The 18,031-nt window shown below is 43.7% G+C and overlaps 1 protein-coding gene and 1 pseudogene across 1 annotated transcript in view; both read right to left on the reverse strand.

The window, feature by feature from the left end:
• LOC105507682 overlaps window positions 1-2,894 on the reverse strand; it is a 5,079-nt pseudogene extending 2,185 nt beyond the window's left edge.
• Window positions 2,895-16,203: 13,309 nt separating this feature from the next.
• The window catches only part of DIP2B (DIP2 disco-interacting protein 2 homolog B (Drosophila)), a 280,283-nt gene continuing 278,455 nt past the window's right edge, over window positions 16,204-18,031 (reverse strand). Inside the window, exon 38 of the mRNA XM_011936123.1 lies at window positions 16,204-16,732. Within this exon, the coding sequence (XP_011791513.1) occupies window positions 16,480-16,732 (253 nt within the window). The 3' untranslated portion in view covers window positions 16,204-16,479. The remainder of the gene's footprint in view (window positions 16,733-18,031) is intronic.

The following is an 18,031-nucleotide window of genomic DNA, read 5'->3' on the forward strand; positions in this document are numbered from 1 at the left end:
CCGCCATCTCGCCCGGCTAGTTTTTTGTAGTTTTTAGTGGAGACGGGGTTTCACTGTGTTAGCCAGGATGGTCTCGATCTCCTGACCTCGTGATCTGCCCATCTCGGCCTCCCAAAGTGCTGGGATTACAGGCTTGAGCCACCGCGCCCAGCCAATGTAGGATTTTTTTAGACAGTCTTGCTGTGTCGCCCAGGCTGGAGTACAGTAGCACATGATCTCAGCTTACTGCAGCCTTGACCTCCTAGGCTCAAGCTATCCTCCTACCTTAGCCTCCCAAGTACCTGGGACTATAGATGTGCAGCACCACGCCCAGCTAATTTTTAAAGTTTTCTGTAGAGATAGGGTCCCTCTGTGTTGCCCAGGCTGGTCTCGAGCTCCTGAGCTCAAGTTATCCACCTTAGCCTCCCAAAGTGCTGAGATTGCAGGCGTGAGCCACAGAGCCTGGCTGGAACCTTCTTGATGTTGGTCAGAGCAGCCTGCAAGTTTCACGCACCTTTCTAAGTCCCCAGGTAGTGATGGTGACTGAAGCTCTAAGGGCAGAAGAGTCAAACCCTTACCCAGAAAAAGTAAATCTGTTCACGTGAGAACAAAGCACTGGCCCTTCTACGATGAAAGAAGCCCAACGTTGTCAACTTGTTGTGAAGTGGCCTAGTAGTCTTCTGAAGAAACAGTGCAACATTGGGAGCTCACTGTTGGTCTCTGTCAGTGTTTAGTTGAGGTTTCAGAGACAGTAGTTGTTAAATCAGTTTTAGTAAGTAGGAGGCCATGCATAGCCTCCACCTCTGCCACTGTGGCTGCTCGATTCATATGCTCATTGTTCCAGTTCCAAGAAGTCGATAGGTGGCTGACATCAACTAGCCAAGTCCAACCCAGGCTGGAGTGCAGTGCTGCGTTCTTGGCTCACTGCAACCTCCAACTCCCTGGTTCAAGAATTCTCCTGCCTTCTGAGTAGCTGGGATTACAGGTATGTGCCACTCCACCCAGCTAATTTTTGTATTTTTAGTAGAGACGGGGTTTCAGTATGTTGACCAGGATGGTCTCGATCTCTTGACCTCGTGATCTGCCTGCCTTGGCCTCCCAAAGTGCGGGGATTACAGGTGTGAGCCACCACACCCCACCATGACTTTCCTTTAATTTGGATCTCGTTCAATTTCACAGCGTTTTGTGGTTTTCAGTGTATGAATTTGCACTTTGATTAAATTTGTATTATTTATTTATTATTTTATTTTATTTTTTTTGGAGGCAGGGTCTCACTCTGTCACCCAGGCTGGAGTGCAGTGGCACCATCTTGGCTCACTGCAATCTCCGCCTCCCAGGTTTAAGCAGTTCTTGTGCTGCTCATTGGGAAGATCTCCCTTGAGATTCTTGTGCCTTAGCCTCCCGAGTAGCTGGGATTACAGGCGTGCACCACCATACCTGGCCGATATATATATTCCCGGAGCCTGTAAAGGTGAACCCACTGGGACTGGCTGGGGGAAAAGAGGAAGATTTGTTCTAGAAGGAACTATCTGAGGGATGATAAAGATTTCTATACAAAGAAAGGGAGTAATCATCACTTGTTGAAAACATTGATTTTATTTTTTCCGGGTCTGAGTAAAGAACAAGGTGTATAAAAAATGGTAGGTATCTGTTTAAATATTTAACTGGTTTTATAATAGCAACCTTTTGCTCTTAGGTTACATAGTGTTAAATATTGTGTACATTTATATTTTCCAATCCAATAAGAACTTTATATATATATATGTATATTTTTTTGAGACAGAGTCTTACTCTGTTGCCCAGGTTGGAGTGCAGTGGCGCGATCTCAGATCACTGCAACCTCTGCCTCCCAGGTTCAAGCGATTCTCCTGCCTCAGCCTCCTGAGTAGCTGGGATTACAGGCATGCATCACCATGCCTGGCTAATTTTTGTATTTTTAGTAGAGACGGGGTTTCACCATGTTGGCCAGGCTGGTCTCCAACTCCTGACCTCAGGTGATCCACACGCCTCAGCCTCCCAAAGTGCTGGGTTTACAAGCGTGAGCCACCACGCCCAGCTCTGATTTTTCTATTTTTAGTAGAGATGGGGTTTCACCATGTTGGCCAAGCTGGTCTCAAACTCCTGGCCTCAAGCAATCCACCCACCCCGAGGTGGTGGATTTTGGTGGGAAGCATTGCTTCCCAAAATGCTGGGATTACAGGTGTGAGCCACTGTGCCCAGCCTGTTTTGTTTTGTTTTTTTTTTTAATAACACTGTTACAGAAGAATGTCAGTTTACTCCAGGACACTTCAGTATTCCTGAGGAATAAGCACAGTTTCTCTTTTCCTCCCACTGGGATGTTGTCAGGTGAAGTCACTGACTGCTCCTGCTCTTTGACATATTTTCCATGTAGATGATATGGACCTGGAAATCATGCTGATAGTTGGAGTAAGCCATTCCTAATCTGATGCCAGAACTGAAGGCTAATGGCCACACTCATCTTTTAAAGAAGGTAAGTAGGCCAGGCGTGGTGGCTCATGCCTGTAATCCCAGCACTTTGGGAGGCTGAGGTGGGCGGATCACCTGAGGTCGGGAGTTCAAGAACAGCCTGACCAACATGGAGAAACCCCATTTCTACTAAAAATACAAAATTAGCTGGGCGTGGTGGTGCATGCCTATAATCCCAGCCACTCGAGAGGTTGGGGCAGGAGAATTGCTTGAACCCAGGAGGCAGAGGTTGCAGTGAGCTGAGATCACACCATTGCACTCTAGCCTGGGCAACAAGAGCGAAACTCAGTCAAAAAGGAGGGAGGGAGGCAGGAAGGGAGGGAGGGAAGGAGGGAAGGAAGGAAGGCTAATTCAAAACTAGTACTTATCATCATGGCCACATCTGCCAGGCACCAATCTCACTTCCTGCCAAGCTTCCACTCCAGCATCTCCCCACTCATGTCTTCCTATCTCATTTAATTTATTGAATACTAGGGGGCCGGGCGCGGTGGCTCAAGCCTGTAATCCCAGCACTTTGGGAGGCCGAGACGGGCGGATCACGAGGTCAGGAGATTGAGACCATCCTGGCTAACACGGTGAAACCCCGTCTCTACTACAAAATACAAAAAACTAGCCGGGCGAGTTAGCGGCGCCTGTAGTCCCAGCTACCCCGGAGGCTGAGGCAGGAGAATGGCGCGAACCCAGGAGGCGGAGCTTGCAGTGAGCTGAGATCCGGCCACAGCACTCCAGCCTGGGTGACAGAGCGAAAAAAAAAAAAAAAAAAATTTATTGAATACTGTACTGAAAGTGGAAAACAGAATGATTTTATGGGTACTCAAAAGTATGGTTTCTACTGACTGCATCACTTTTGCACCATTGTAAAGTTGAAAAATTGTAAGTTGAACCATCATAAGTCAGACTATATTTTATTCCTTTTGATGCTATTTCAAATGTAATTGTTTTATGTATTTTATTTTTGGAAAGTTCCTTGCTAGTGAAAAAAATAAAATTGATTTATATTGCTCTTGTATTCTTCAACCTTGTGAAAGTCACTTATTCCTTTTTTTTAGTGTTTTCTTACATTTTAAAAAATGTTTGTAGGTACATAGTAGGTGAATATATTTCTAGGGTACATGAGATGTTTTGATACAGGCATGCAATATGAAATAAGCACATCATGGAGAATGGGGTAACCATCCCCTCAAGCAGTTATCCTTTAAGCTACAAATAATCTAATTATATTATTTAAAAATATACAATTAAGTTATTGACTATAGTCACCCTATTTATTCTAGTTGCGTATTCTTGTACAAGCCATTTTATCCGTGAATAGAGATAGCTTTTATTCCTCTTTTCCTCTGGATGCCTTTTATTTCTTTTTCTTGCCTAATCACTCTGGATAGACCTTTAGTACAACATTGAATAGAAGAGGTGAGAACAGATTTTCTCTTCCTTTGTTTCTAATGTTAGGGAGAAAGAGTATTCAGTTTTCCGCTATTAAGTGGAGTGTTACTGAGTTTTTCACAGATGGTCTTTAACAGATTTAGAATTCACCTTCATTTTTTTTTTTTTTTTTCCCAGAAATGCAGTCTCACTATATTGCCCAGGCTGGTCTCAAATTTCTGGGCTCAAGCGATCCTCCTGCCTCGGCCTCCCAAAATGCTGGGATTACAGATGTGAGCCACTGCGCCAGGCCCACCTTCATTTTTGAAGACAGTTTCACTGGATATAGAATTCTGAATTGACAGTTTTTAACTCCTAGCAGCCTCAATGTATTCTATGTTCTGCTGGCTTCCATAGTGTTTAATAAGAAGTTGGCTATCATTTGTATCATTGTTATCTGGTATGTAATATGTCATTTTCCCAGGCTTCTTTGAAGACTTTTGCTTTATTTAAGTTTAGCAGTTTGCCCATGACTCTGCCTAAGTGGTTTTCTTTATATTTATACTGCTTGCTGCTGCTTGAGCTTCTTCAGTCAGTAAACGTATGTCTTTCCAAATCTGGGAAGCTTTTGCCATTATTTCTTCACATATTTTTATGTCCCGTTCTCTCTCTCCTCCATCTGGAACTCCAATTACAATAAGTTAGACCACTTAATATTTTCCTACAGGTCTCTGAGGCGCTATTTTTTTCTCCAATCTTTTTTCTCTTTGTTCTTCAGATTAATCTATTGATCTATCTTAAAGTTCAGTTATTCTTTTTTCACCTGAGGTCAGGAGTTCGAGACCAGTCTGGCCAACAAACCTCATCTCTACTAAAAATACAAAAACTAGCTGGGCATGGTGGCAGGTGCCTGGAATCCCAGGTACTCAGGAGGCTGAAGCAGGCAGAATTGCTTGAACCTGGGAGGCGGAGGTTGCAGTGAGCTGAGGTTGCACCACTGCACTACAGCCTGGGCGACACAGTGAGACTCCATTTCAAAAAAATAATAATAAATAAGTAAATAAAATGAAATAAAAAAGTTTGTCCAAATTTTATAATTTCTATCTTTAGGAAGGTTAATCTGACCAAGTTACTTCATGATTATCATAAGCTAGAGACTCTTGTTTTCTGTTCATCTTGTCTTCAATGATCTTGTCAAAATGTTTTTAGATTATCCTGTATTTTCTCCATAGATTATCATTTTATCTCTAAATATTAATGTTTTTGTTCTTTTGTCTCTAATTCATATAGCTCACTTATTTTTCCCTAACTATGCTAGCTATAATCTCATCTGAGACCCAGACTAGGATAATTTGAAGACTGGGCTCAGCTGGGACTATTGACCAAAGCACCTAAACATAGTGCCTCTTCAGAGCTTGGGCCTCTTACAACATAGCAGCTGGGTTCTAAAAGGGAGCATCAGGAAAGTCAGCATTTTAAGCTCAAGCTGCTGCTCATCCACGCCAAAAGTCATGCACATTCATTTCGGCCACATTCTATTGATCAGACCATATTTGAGGGGAAAGGACTGTACTTCTTGATGAGGGAATGTCAGGATAACATTGCAAAGAGCACATGGGATGGAGTATAATGTGTGAAGATATATTGGAAAATGCAGTCTCCACATTAGCAAAGCAAACCCAATGGTGTATAAGAAATGAAGATGATCAAAAGGGGTCAAATCAAGGATGGTTCAATATTAGAAAAATCTCTGGCTGCTACAGATGTGTAAAGAAATTAGTAAAATCTATTTATATAATACATCTTAACCAGCTTCAAGGAAAAAACCATGTGATCATCTCATAGATCCAGGGGGAGGAAAAAGATAAACTTCAACACTCATGCAAAAAATCCAGCAAGCATGGAATAAACTTTTTTTTTGAGATGGAATCTCCCTCTGTCACCCAGGCTGGAGCGCAGTGGTGCAATCTCAGCTGACTGCAACCTCTGCCTCCGGGTTCAAGCAATTCTCCTGCCTCAGCCTCCTGAGTAGCTGGGATTACAGGCGCCCGCTACCACACCCGGCTAATTTTTGTAATTTTTAGTAGAGACTTCACCATGTTGGCCAGGCTGGTCTCCAACTCCTGGCTGCAAGCGATCCACCTGCCTCAGCTTCCCAAAGTGCTGGGATTACAGGTGTGAGCCGCCGTGCCCAGCCAGAATAGATTTTTTTTTTTTTTTAAGATAGGTTCTCGCTCTCGTCACCCAGGCTGGAGTGCAGTGGCGCAATCTCAGTTCGTTGCAACCTCCGCCTCCTGGGTTCAAGTGATTCTCCTGCCTTAGCCTCCCAAGTAGCTGGGATCACAGGTGCCTGCTACCATGCTCAGATGGTTTGTTTTTTTTTTTTTTTTTTGGATTTTTAGTAGAGATGGGGTTTTACTGTGTTGGCCAGGCTGGTCTCAAACTCCTGATCTCAGGTGATCCGCCCCCCCCCGCCTCCCAAAGTGTTGGGATTACAGGCATGAGCCACTGCATGTGGCCTAGACTTCTTTAACTGATAAAGCATATCTATCAACAATATACAGTAAAAAGAATACACAATGGTGATACTTCAGAAGCACTACTAGAAAAGTCAAGACTATGAGGAGGATACTCACTTTATATCACTTTCTACTCAGTTGTGGTTTATGCCACTAAGTTGGGGTGGTTTGTTACACAGCAATAAATAACTGAAACACTGAGATTTTTATTTTTATGAGACAGGATCTCACTTGCTGCCCAAGCTGGAGTACAGTTGCACCATCATGGCTCACTGCAGCCTCAAACTCCTGGGCTCAAGTGATCCTCCACCTTAGTCTCCTGAGTAGCTGGGACCACAAACGCGTGCTATCATGCCCAGCTATTTATTTATTTTTCTTAGAGATAGGGTCCCATTAAGTTGCCCAGCCTTGTCTCCAACTCCTGGCATCAAGCCATCCTCCTACCTTGGCCTCCTGAAGATTACAGGTGTGAGCCACCATGCCTGGCCTAGATTTTATCATTTTGTCTCAAGGGAGATTGATTTAGAATTTTTAAAAACTGCCTTAGTGTGACTTTGGTATCTGACTTAATACTAATTTGGTAAGATTAGTTGGATGGCTTTTTCTTTTATATATGAAAAGAGGATTATTTTTTGCTTTGTGAGCTGAGTGTGGTAAAATTCAGATTTTCTATTTTTTGAGTGAATTTTCAAAGTTACATAATTTTTAGAAAATTATCCATTTCATTTAAAACAGAAATTTACTGAAAAAATAATCCCTTGAAATAGAAGCACAAGTGCTGTATCTGTAGTTAGTTATGTTCCCTTTGGTGTTTCCTACTTTTTGTGTACATGTGTGCATGCCTTTTGTTAAATGGGTTTTACTGTGATTACAATATTTGTAAGAAATCAGTTTCTGGTTCTGTTGAACCTTTTTTTCTGTTTTCTTCCTTTTTAATTAATGTCTGCTTTTATCTTTGTTATTTTCTTCTTTCATCTTTCTTAGTGGGTCTTTTTATTCTTTTCCTAGATTCTGAAACTGAATACAACTAATTCATTTTGTTTGTTCTTCAATGCTTGCACTGTGAACTCCCTCTTACCTGCTTCTTTAGGAACCACCATCATTTCCAAAGTCTATGTTCTGCTTTGTCAGGTCTGTCTGACCATGGGAGTTATTTATAGAAATGATCTCAGAAATGAGTGTTCATCTTTGGAGACTGAGAATGGAGATTCAGAGAAGTGAATGAGGTCATCAGGTAGACTTTTATTAATAGCAACTTCTATTAGGATCTTGCTTGTACTCAGTTTTATTTGAAAAAGTGTGCTTCCTCCCTTGCTGCCAATCCTTCCACCTGCTCACTGGAGTCCGTCCGCTCTAGCTTCCTCAGTGACAGTGACCTCGCTTTGTCAGTTGTCCCTTATTGCTGTATTTAGAAACTTTCCCTCTATTCCAGTTTTTTCTCCTGACACGTTTATTTCTTCCATCTTTAAAACAGCCCCCCTTGATTTTACATCCCCCTTCTAACTACTGTCCCCTCTTTCTCCTTCCTACTTGCAGTTACAGATAAAGCCTCTGGAGAGAGGCCTCTGTTCAGTCTCACCTCCCAGCAATTCTCTCCTGAACCAGTTTTTAGGTTTCTGCCCATACAGCCACACTAAAACTCTCTCATCAAGGCCACCAGGGACTCCCTCGTTGCCAGGTCCAGCAGATGCCATCCAATCCCTGTTCTACTCAGCTTTGTTGTGGCCGTTGGGTTGTTGAGCACTCCCTCCTCTTTGATTTTGTTTTTGAGACGGAGTCTCGCTCTTTCGCCCAGGCTGGAGGGCAGTGGTGCGATCTCGGCTCACTGCAACCTCCGCCTCCTGGGTTGAAGCGATTCTCGTGCCTCAGCCTCCCGAGTAGCTGAGACTACAGGTGCCTACCACCATGCCCAGCTGAATTAGTATTTTCAGTAGAGACCGGGTTTCACCATGTTGGCCAGGCTGGTCTTGAACTCCTGACCTTAGGTGATCTGACCGCCTCAGCCTCTCAAAGTGCTGGGATTACAGGCATGAGCCACTGTGCCCGGCCCTCACGAACCTTTAAATGCTCTTGTTCGCCATGACTCTGATCCTTTTCTCACTCTACATGTTCTTCCTTGGCAATATCATCCACTTTGAAATGTTGGCTCCCAAATCTACAGTTTTAGGCCAGAGCTCTCCTGACGCAAAGACCTCAGTATTCAGCTGTCTGTTGAACCTCTTCACCTGCATGTTCCACAGCACCTCAAAGGAACAGGACCAATATGGAACACAGTGTCTTCTTTCCCAAATCTATTCCTCCTGTTTTCTCCCCTGCCTTGGTAAATGGCCCCACATCCACCTAACCCCCAAGCCAGAAATCTAGGAGTTATTTTGAATTCCTTCTTCCTTACCCTGAATATTCAGCAGTTGTAATCTTTTTTTTTTTGAGACAGAGTCTCACTCTTATTGCTCAGGCTGGAGTGCAGTGGCACAATCTTGGCTCACTGCAATCTCTGCCTTCTGGGTTCAAGTGATTGTCCTGCCTCAGCCGCCCTAGTAGCCGGGATTACAGGTATGTGCCACCACCACACCCAACTAATTTTTGTATTTTTTTTTTTTTTTTGAGACGGAGTCTTGCTCTGTCGCCCAGGCTGGAGTGCAGTGGCACAATCTTGGCTCACTGCAATCTCTGCCTTCTGGGTTCAAGTGATTGTCCTGCCTCAGCCGCCCTAGTAGCCGGGATTACAGGTGCGCACCATGCCCAGCTAAATTTTTGTATTTTTAGTAGAGACGGGGTTTCACCGTGTTAGCCAGGATGGTCTCGAACTCCTGACCTCTTGATCCACCCGTCTCGGCCTCCCAAAGTGCTGGGATTACAGGCTTGAGCCACCGCGCCCGGCCTGCATGAAGCCTTTCATAAGAGCTCTAACTCCATTTGTGAGGGAGAAGCCATCATGGCCTAATGACCTCTTAAAACCATCACCTTGGCCATTAAGTTTCAACAGAAGAATCTGGAGGGAACACATTCAAATCATAGCACTCTATCACTGTGGTCAATGCAAAGGTCTCCCAACTAGTCTTTCCAGTTTTATCTCCTTTTCGCTGTCCATTACAATCTCTGGTTTTATTTCCCTTTCCCTATCCATTCCTATCTTACTGTTTTTTCTTAGAGACAGGGTCTTGCTCTGTCACCCAGGCTGGAGTGCAGTGGTGCAATTATAACTCATTGTAGCCCTGAACTCTTGGGCTCAAGAGATCTTCCACCTTGGCTTCCCAAAGTACTGGGATCACAGGCGCGAGCCACCACGCCCAGCCCCAGTCTATTTTCTATGTGACTGCCAGAATAATATTCTACGTTGCAAATCTGAGCATGTTACCCCCTGCTTTAAATCCCTCATTAACTCCTCTTTACCCCTTTGTTAAAAGTCCAAAATTCTTAGCATGAAATACAAGACCCTCAGTGATCTGTCCCTGGCTCAAGCCTCCATAATTATCTTTTACTTTTCTCCCCTCAAACCCTGCATCCTTATCTTAGTCCTTTTGTGCTGCTATAACAAAATACCTAAACCTGGATAATTTATTTTATTTATTTATTTTTTTTTTGAGACAGAGTCTCGCTCTGTCCCCTGGGCTGGAGTGCAGTGGCCAGATCTCAGCTCACTGCAAGCTCCGCCTCCTGGGTTTACGCCATTCTCCTGCCTCTGAAACTAGTAGGCCTTACAAAACCTAAAAAGTTAGCACCAGGTGGCCCTAGATAGGGTCTCACCCTGCCTAGATAGGGTCCCACCCTGCCTCGATAGTGTTCCACCCTGATAGGGTCCCACCCTGCCAATTCCGGGAAACAACCTCATGAGGTCCCACCCTGCCAATTCCAGGGGTCTCACCCTGCCTCAAAGTTCCCGGAATTATCAACTCCAGGAAAGAACCTCATAAGGTCCTGCTCTAACCAATTAAACCAAGACCCCTTGCTCAGGCTATAGCTAGACCCAATCATTTTACGCCTTAAGCTTTGTTTGAATTTCGCGCCATAAGCTGTGTTTGAACTTGTGTTAGCATATATAAACAGCCTGTAACAAGCAGTCGGGGTCCCAGGACCAACTTAGAGCTTGGGACCCTAGCGCGCTAGTAATAAATAACTCTCTGCTGTGAACTTCGTGTCGGTGATCCTTCGCAACGACCCCTGCCCAGGAGGGAATCGAGAGTTCGGTTCCAACACCTCAGCCTCCCGAGTAGCTGGGACTACAGGCGCCTGCCACCTCGCCCGGCTAGTTTTTTGTATTTTTTTAGTAGAGACGGGGTTTCACCGTGTTAGCCAGGATGGTCTCGATCTCCTGACCTCGTGATCCGCCCGTCTCGGCCTCCCAAAGTGCTGGGATTACAGGCTTGAGCCACCGTGCCCGGCCAAGCCTGGATAATTTATAAACAGCTTAAATTTACTGCTCACGGTTATGGAGGCCAGGAAGTCCAAGATTAAGGTGCTGACAGTTTCACTGTCTGGTGAGGGCCGGTCTCTACTTCCAAAATGGTACCTTAAATGCTGCTGCTTCTGGAGTGGATGAACACCATGTCCTCACATGGGGGGGAGGGACAGAAAGGCAAAAGGGCCTAACCAGTTCTCTCTAGTACTTTTAAAAGGGCAGTAATCCCTTCACCAGGGCACAGCTCTCGTAACTTAATCACTTCCCAAAAGGCCCCACCTCTTAATACTATCACATTGGCTCTTAAGTTCTTTTTTTTTTTTTGAGACGGAGTCTCGCTCTGTCGCCCAGGCTGGAGTGCAGTGGCCGGATCTCAGTTCACTGCAAGCTCCGCCTCCCGGGTTTATGCCATTCTCCTGCCTCAGCCTCCCGAACAGCTGGGACTACAGGCGCCCGCCACCTCGCCCGGCTAGTTTTTTTGTATTTTGTTTCTTTTAGTAGAGACGGTGAATTGTTAGTCAGGATGGTCTCGATCTCCTGACCTCATGATCCGCCTGTCTCGGCCTCCCAAAGTGCTGGGATTACAGGCTTGAACCACCGCGCCCGGCCCCTGCTCACTATCTTATCTGGCTGTCTCATCCTCTGAAATCCAGGTCAGAGGTTTCCTACTCCTCACTATCCTCCCTTACCATCAGACTATGTGCCTCACCTGCCTGCTCTCACAATGCATGTCCGTTCTTAACCCTTGTATTGTATTGTGATTGTTATCCTATGTCTCCTTGAGGGCAGTGACTTGGTATTTTTTTTCTCTCTGGCTTCGGCTCTTATCACAGTGCTTAGTGGGTAGGCATAAATGTCTATGACATGAAAAAATGTTCTCAGCTGCCAGAGTAGTCTGGAGCAATGAAATAATTCAAGGACCATTTTCGGTGTTTGAATACATGCAGAATTTGATGGGCTCCCACCAAGTTTCTTGAAACCAGGAATTAGAAGAGCAAATGAAATATCATTTTAGGAAAGCTAAAATCCAGCCTAATTATAGATTAGAAACAATTCAAGTTTAGGCCAGGCGTGGTGGGTCACGCCTATAATCCCAGCACTTTGGGAGGCTGAGAAGGGCAGATCACTTGAGTTCAGGAGTTTAAGACCAGCCTGGCCAACATGATGAAACCCTGTCTCTACTAAAAATACAAAAATTAACTAGGCATGTTAGCACATGCCTGTAATCTCAGCTACTAGGGATTACTTTGGGAGAATAACTTGAACCCAGGAGGCGGAGGCTGCAGTGAGCTGAGATCAAGCCACTGCACTTCAGCCTGGGTGACAGAGCGAGACTCTGTCTCAAAAAATTAAAAAGTAAAACACAACTACCAAATACTACATGGGTGGGAGGAAGACTAAACTATAATTATTACCTTGAAAAGTCCTGGCAACAGGCTCCTTAGTTTTCAAAGTGACACCCTGATTCCCTGACCTAGTATCCTTTAATAGCGCTGACTCTGGATCTCTGTGCTCACTTTCCTTAGACCACCCCAGCTATCAATGGGTCTCACCATCTAAAGTTAAATGTAAAATCTATCAATTCCTTAGCCTCCACCCAATGTGTGAAGGATTAAACAGAATCAGGCATCAATATTTATTAACACAAGACAAAGGAAACACATTCAATGAGTTAATAGAACACTGTCCAGCCAGATGTTAAATTTAAAAATGTATATCTAGTCTAACTTCAAATAAATAAAAAAACTTTATACATAATTACACAGTACTGTAGTTTGAATTTGACACGGGTAAATATCTTGACAGAAAGTAAACAAAACAGCATTTAGGACTAAAAAATTATTCTTGTATCTTTACAGTCTCTTTCTCTGGACAAGTAACATAGCCCATCTACATACACCTAAACCAGAAATGTTGTATGAATGATAAAGAAAAGGCCTATTGTGTATCTGGAGTACTGCAGCTTCTTGCTCCAAATACTGTTGCTTTTAAATCAAAGCAGACAACAAAAACAACACTAAGGCATAGATCTTGTTGGAGTTTGAGGATGAGGTGATAACTCCTCATTGCTTTAGTCTAAAAGATTCCTGGATATTCAAGGAAAGTAATTTATTTGGCCAAGATATAGAGCACCATGCCTGGGGCAGAGGCCTTAATAGAAAACCTAAGGCCTCAGGCCCTTGTTGAGTCAACAAAAGCATTAAGCAAGCATCGCCCAGGGACTGAAGTAAGGAGACAGACTCAAGTGACCAAGACAGGCAATGGTCCCTCAACAGCCTGAGGCAACACAACTTCATGAGGAAAGGACCTGGCACTGGGGAGACCTGGCCCTTTGTGAGGCAGGAAGTAAAGACTGTGGATTCACTGATGCTGATTAGCATGCTGGTCCTTCCCAGGGTCTCAGTGAACTCCTAGGCCCTTCCTGATCTACTTCAGTTACTTCCGCTGAGAACTAGAAAGAGGTTCAGAAACCTTCAGACCAAGAGATTTCTCTTAACTGAGACAGGGGCTTGTTTAGTTTTTTCCACAGACATTAAAAACCCAGACAGAATACGTTCCAGAGGATTGGAAAGGCTGTGTTTCTATTAGTAATGGCCTTTCAGGCCTGCCTTAAGAATCAGTTCCACCACAAAGGTGCTACTTAATGTGGAGAGAGTAGGAGCACTATGTCATCAAGAGAACATTTTCTTACTCGAGTCTGTGGCACAGTAGATTTTAAATCTGCAGGTGATCCCACAAACATCATCTAAGCAAATGACTGGGCTCTCCTCTCCCTCCACAGGATGCTTTCCCAGAGTTACTGATGAAGTTCCTCAAGGACAGTTCTTAGCCTTCCTTCCTCCATGAGCAGATTCTGGCTTTGGGGGACATGCAAAAGATCAATAAAGCAGAAAGCAAAAAATAAATTAGAGGCCTGAGGAACTACAAAACTAGATAATCAGCCTCTAAGTAACTGGGAGTTGGCCACACTTTGAGATTAACGGAGTAATGTATTTGAAGGAATGAGTATACATCTGCAGTGTCTAATATGGTAGCCACTAGTCACATTTGGCTACAAAGACTTGAAATATGGCGATGGTTTGGACTGAGATGTGTTTAATGCACACTGAATTTCAAAGGCCTAATATGAAAAAAAGTAAAATACCTCATTAATAATTTTTATATTGATCCTATGTTGAAATGATAGTGTTTTCAAGCTATTGGGTTAAATAAAATATATTTAAATCAATACCATGGGTTTCTTTTTACTTTTAAAAAATGTGGTTACTAGAAAAATTTAATTACAGATGTGGCTCTCATTATAGTATTTACAGTGGACCATGCATCTCTAGATGCCTATACCCTAATCTGTGTTAGTAAGAATTATCAAAGCAACCCACAGAATAGCATCTAACCATAACTTTTAGAACTTGGGGATTATAGAGCTAGACTTATTTATATTAGCTTCAGGATCCCCTGCTTTGTTTAGTGAATCATTAAAAATGGTTTTAAGAAAATTACTTTCCAAGTATCAGGCTGTGTTCTCTGCAAACCAAACCATCTCTAGACACTGCGATTTCCTGTGTGCCCCAATGTAAGTGTTTTTTTTCCTGTCCATCCTAGGACTTCCCTCATCATGTGTAAATTAATTCCATCGAAATGCTGAAAAAGAGATCTGGAACTGGCAAACGTCCTGAGCTCTGCCCTCTGTGGAGAAGTGGGGAGGAAAAGAGGATTACGTGAAGGGAGTCACAAAGTGGCTTTTAGTCAGAAGGCCGTGTAATGGCAGCCCCAGAGCACTGCCACCGCAAAGGAGCTGGTCTTTGCATTATAAACCTTATTTTCAGGGTAATTACAAGTCTTAAAAATTGTTTAAAAACATACTTAGTTTACATGATGTTACAGTGGGGTAAATAATATGTATTATTAAAATAGTCTAAATATTTACACAATAGACCAGAGTGGGTCAAAGAGAACCATTCTGCTTTAACAAGTTAACTCTTTTCACTTTTGAGTACTTTTTCGTTTTTAAAAATATTTCTGTTAAGAAAAAAATAATAAGATTTAACTATATTCAAATACATGAAGTATCAGACCAAAGAAAGGAAACCGAGTCAGAGGCCAAAGTCAGTCCTGTCTCATTCTGCTTGGCCTGGGCACCACAGTTATTTCAAAAGAATTTCCTGCATACGTCAGACTTCCCCGGTTTCAGCATAAGCCTGGCTGCTTTGGCAACCCAGATTGGTCAGTTTTGTGTAGTTATATGGCCTTACAGTTCCATGTGACGGTGGATCCCCACTGCCTTCCTGGCCTATCATTCTTGTTTTAAACCCCCTGCCCTCATGAACTGGAAGAACAGAGGACACTCCTCAGTTTTCAGAAAAGAGAAGTTATGTGGATAAACTGTAGGCACAGTTTACAATGGGCCTGGAAAAGAGGAATTCTTTCCTCTTTAATTCAATTCTTACATAGTCACTCTAAATCTGAAAGATCGTTTTAAAACTGGGGCCAGAGTAAGTTATCGTGGTTCCTTAGAATAGGGTGGGCTCTGATGAATCTTAGCTTTGTGTTAACATTTTGATTTTTTTTGAGACGGAGTCTCGCTCTGTCACCCAGGCTGGAGTGCTGTGGCCGGATCTCAGCTCACTGCAAGCTCCGCCTCCCGGGTTCACGCCATTCTCCTGCCTCAGCCTCCCGGGTAGCTGGGACTACAGGCGCCGCCACCTCGCCCCACTAGTTTTTTGTAGTTTTTAGTAGAGACGGGGTTTCACCGTGTTTAGCCAGGATGGTCTCGATCTCCTGACCTCGTGATCCGCCCGTCTTGGCCTCCCAAAGTGCTGGGATTACAGGCTTGAGCCACCGCGCCCGGCCCCCAACATTTTGATTTTTAAACTGAGATTTTCAGCTTTTAGAAACAAGCTGAATTCATAGAAGCCTAAGCTGATCCGGGAATGCGAGCTTTAAAAACAAACATAGGCAGCTCTAGTTTATAAAATATACCAGCCAACAAAGACAAAGAACAATGTGCAGCAAAACCTGCCAACAATTTGCACTTTTTAGTTACCTAATCAATTACACAACGTTAAGAGAATATTGAATTTCTCTCAAAGTAGAAATGTTTCTACTGTGGTTGTTATAACTATACAAGCCAGTTCTTCAAATCTCTAGCTGAATTATGTGTATTCTTATGTACATGTTGTAAGACACTGGTCAAAATGTTTTATAGTCAATAATTATCTATATAAAGTAATTCTCATAGTCAGTGGGTTATCTGATTTGCTTACGGGTTGACTGAAAGAAAGCTGAGTAGTTCCATGTTAACAAACCCCACAGAACATCTAGCTACGGCAGAATGGCAAAATACAGTACGGAGTGGGGAACTGTGTCACTCAGACTACCCCTTTCATGTGAATTCATTAAATTCTCTTAGAAAATTCTAAAACGGCATTAGATAAAAATACAAGTATGTACAACAGATGAAAAAAATGCAACATGCATGTAATTGCTTTAGTAACGTGCTGCTCACGCTATATCAAAGCACATGTCTACCAAATGTTAACATTTTTTTCATTTGCCCGCACAGAATTCCCCTTTCCTATGTGTTTTATGATTGCAGAATCCCACAGGATGAGATGAAGAATATCATGTAGCCATCTCAGCTTATTTCACATCGTTTGAAAGCCTGCTCCTAGCCAGAGGTCTTCTGTCTTTGTGATTCTTCAGAATGGCCCCCTGCAGTCCCCACAAAGCTGGTTACATGTTATAAGCCACGTAGATGGGGTCTAACTGGTCAGCTAGGAAGCTGTCACGGAGGTGCATCCTCTGCTTCTCTCCTCTGGAGTTGATCGGGATGACGCCTGGGTCCACCACAACCACGACGCCAACGATGAGGTAATGCTCTTCCAGGACCACGTTGGTCACTAACGGGACCAGATCTAGGGCTTCCTGTTCAGAGCCGCACAGCTCCACAACCACCACAAGCAAGTTGGTCCACGTGAACACGGCACTGAAATTTCAATGACAGTTCGTTAACTTGTCACTACATTTTTCAGTTATTTTTTATAGCATCTGTCCCAGACTTAGCCCATTTCCCCGCCTTCTCCCCTTGATCCCAACCAGAAGATCAGCAGTCATGTCTACAATATATGACACCTTTTAACTTCACCTGATAAGACCGAGGGAAAAATTATATAATGAATACATATATAGATATATGAGAGACATCTTGCCCCTGTGAACACAGCTGAGTCGTCCAGAATCTCCTGGGAGTTTGAAAGTGTAATTTAAAGTCGTCAGGCCAGGCATGGTGGCTCACGTCTATAATCCCAGCACTTTGGAAGGCCGAGACGGGCAGATCACCTGAGGTCAGGAGTTCGAGAGCAGCCTGGCCAACATGGCGAAATCCCGTCTCTACTAAAATACAAACATTAGCCAGGTGTGGTGGCGGGCACCTCTAGTCCCAGCTACTCAGGAGGCTGCGGGAGGAGAATAATTTGAACCCAGGAGGTGGAGGTTGCAGTGAGCCAAGTGTGAGCCACTGTACTCCAGCCTGGGCAACAGAATGAGACTCCGTCTCAAAAAAAGAAAAAAAAAAGTTGTTAGCTGGTCATTTGAACCAATGACATGGATTTGAATATTCTGGGGTAGCCAGGAGCATGGAGCAGAGAGAATCCCTCTTCAGGGAGGCAAAAAAGAACGAAGAGAATGCCCATATGGCTCTAGAAAGTAAGGGGACAGTGGTTCCTGACGGCCTTACCATTCCCTCGTTTCTACCTTTCCTGAGACCCAGAGTTAGTTTTTTTGGCATTTCTGAGATAGCCAGGTATTCTTTCACTTAAGCTTTTTTGAAGGGAGCCTGTTATTTGCCCCATAAGAGCTTTGACTAATATAATATTCTTCTGTTCTTTTTAGACTAGTCAAGTGCAGTAGTGAGAAAGAGGAAAAGAGTAGAACAAAAGAGTCTGATTGGTTTGTAATTGACCATGAACAATCAATTGAATTAACTCACTACCTTCAGACCACCCTAAGCAGTATTCTTAAACCCAACAGGAAGAGAGTCTGTCTGACTCACATGAGTTATTAGTGCCCCACGTGCAAGTGTCTTCTATTGTGTAAAAGGACCATAAGCCACATTCCACCGGGTGGAGTTACTGGGTTAGAAGGTAGGGCCTGACTTGATATGCAGGCCTAAACTGCTTTAAAAACAGATTCCAGCCGGGCGCGGTGGCTCAAGCCTGTAATCCCAGCACTTTGGGAGGCCGAGACGGGCGGATCACGAGGTCAGGAGATCGAGACCATCCTGGCT

This window comes from Colobus angolensis, unplaced genomic scaffold, assembly GCF_000951035.1.
Source record: "Colobus angolensis palliatus isolate OR3802 unplaced genomic scaffold, Cang.pa_1.0 Scaffold151, whole genome shotgun sequence".
Taxonomy (NCBI): Eukaryota; Metazoa; Chordata; class Mammalia; order Primates; family Cercopithecidae; genus Colobus; species Colobus angolensis.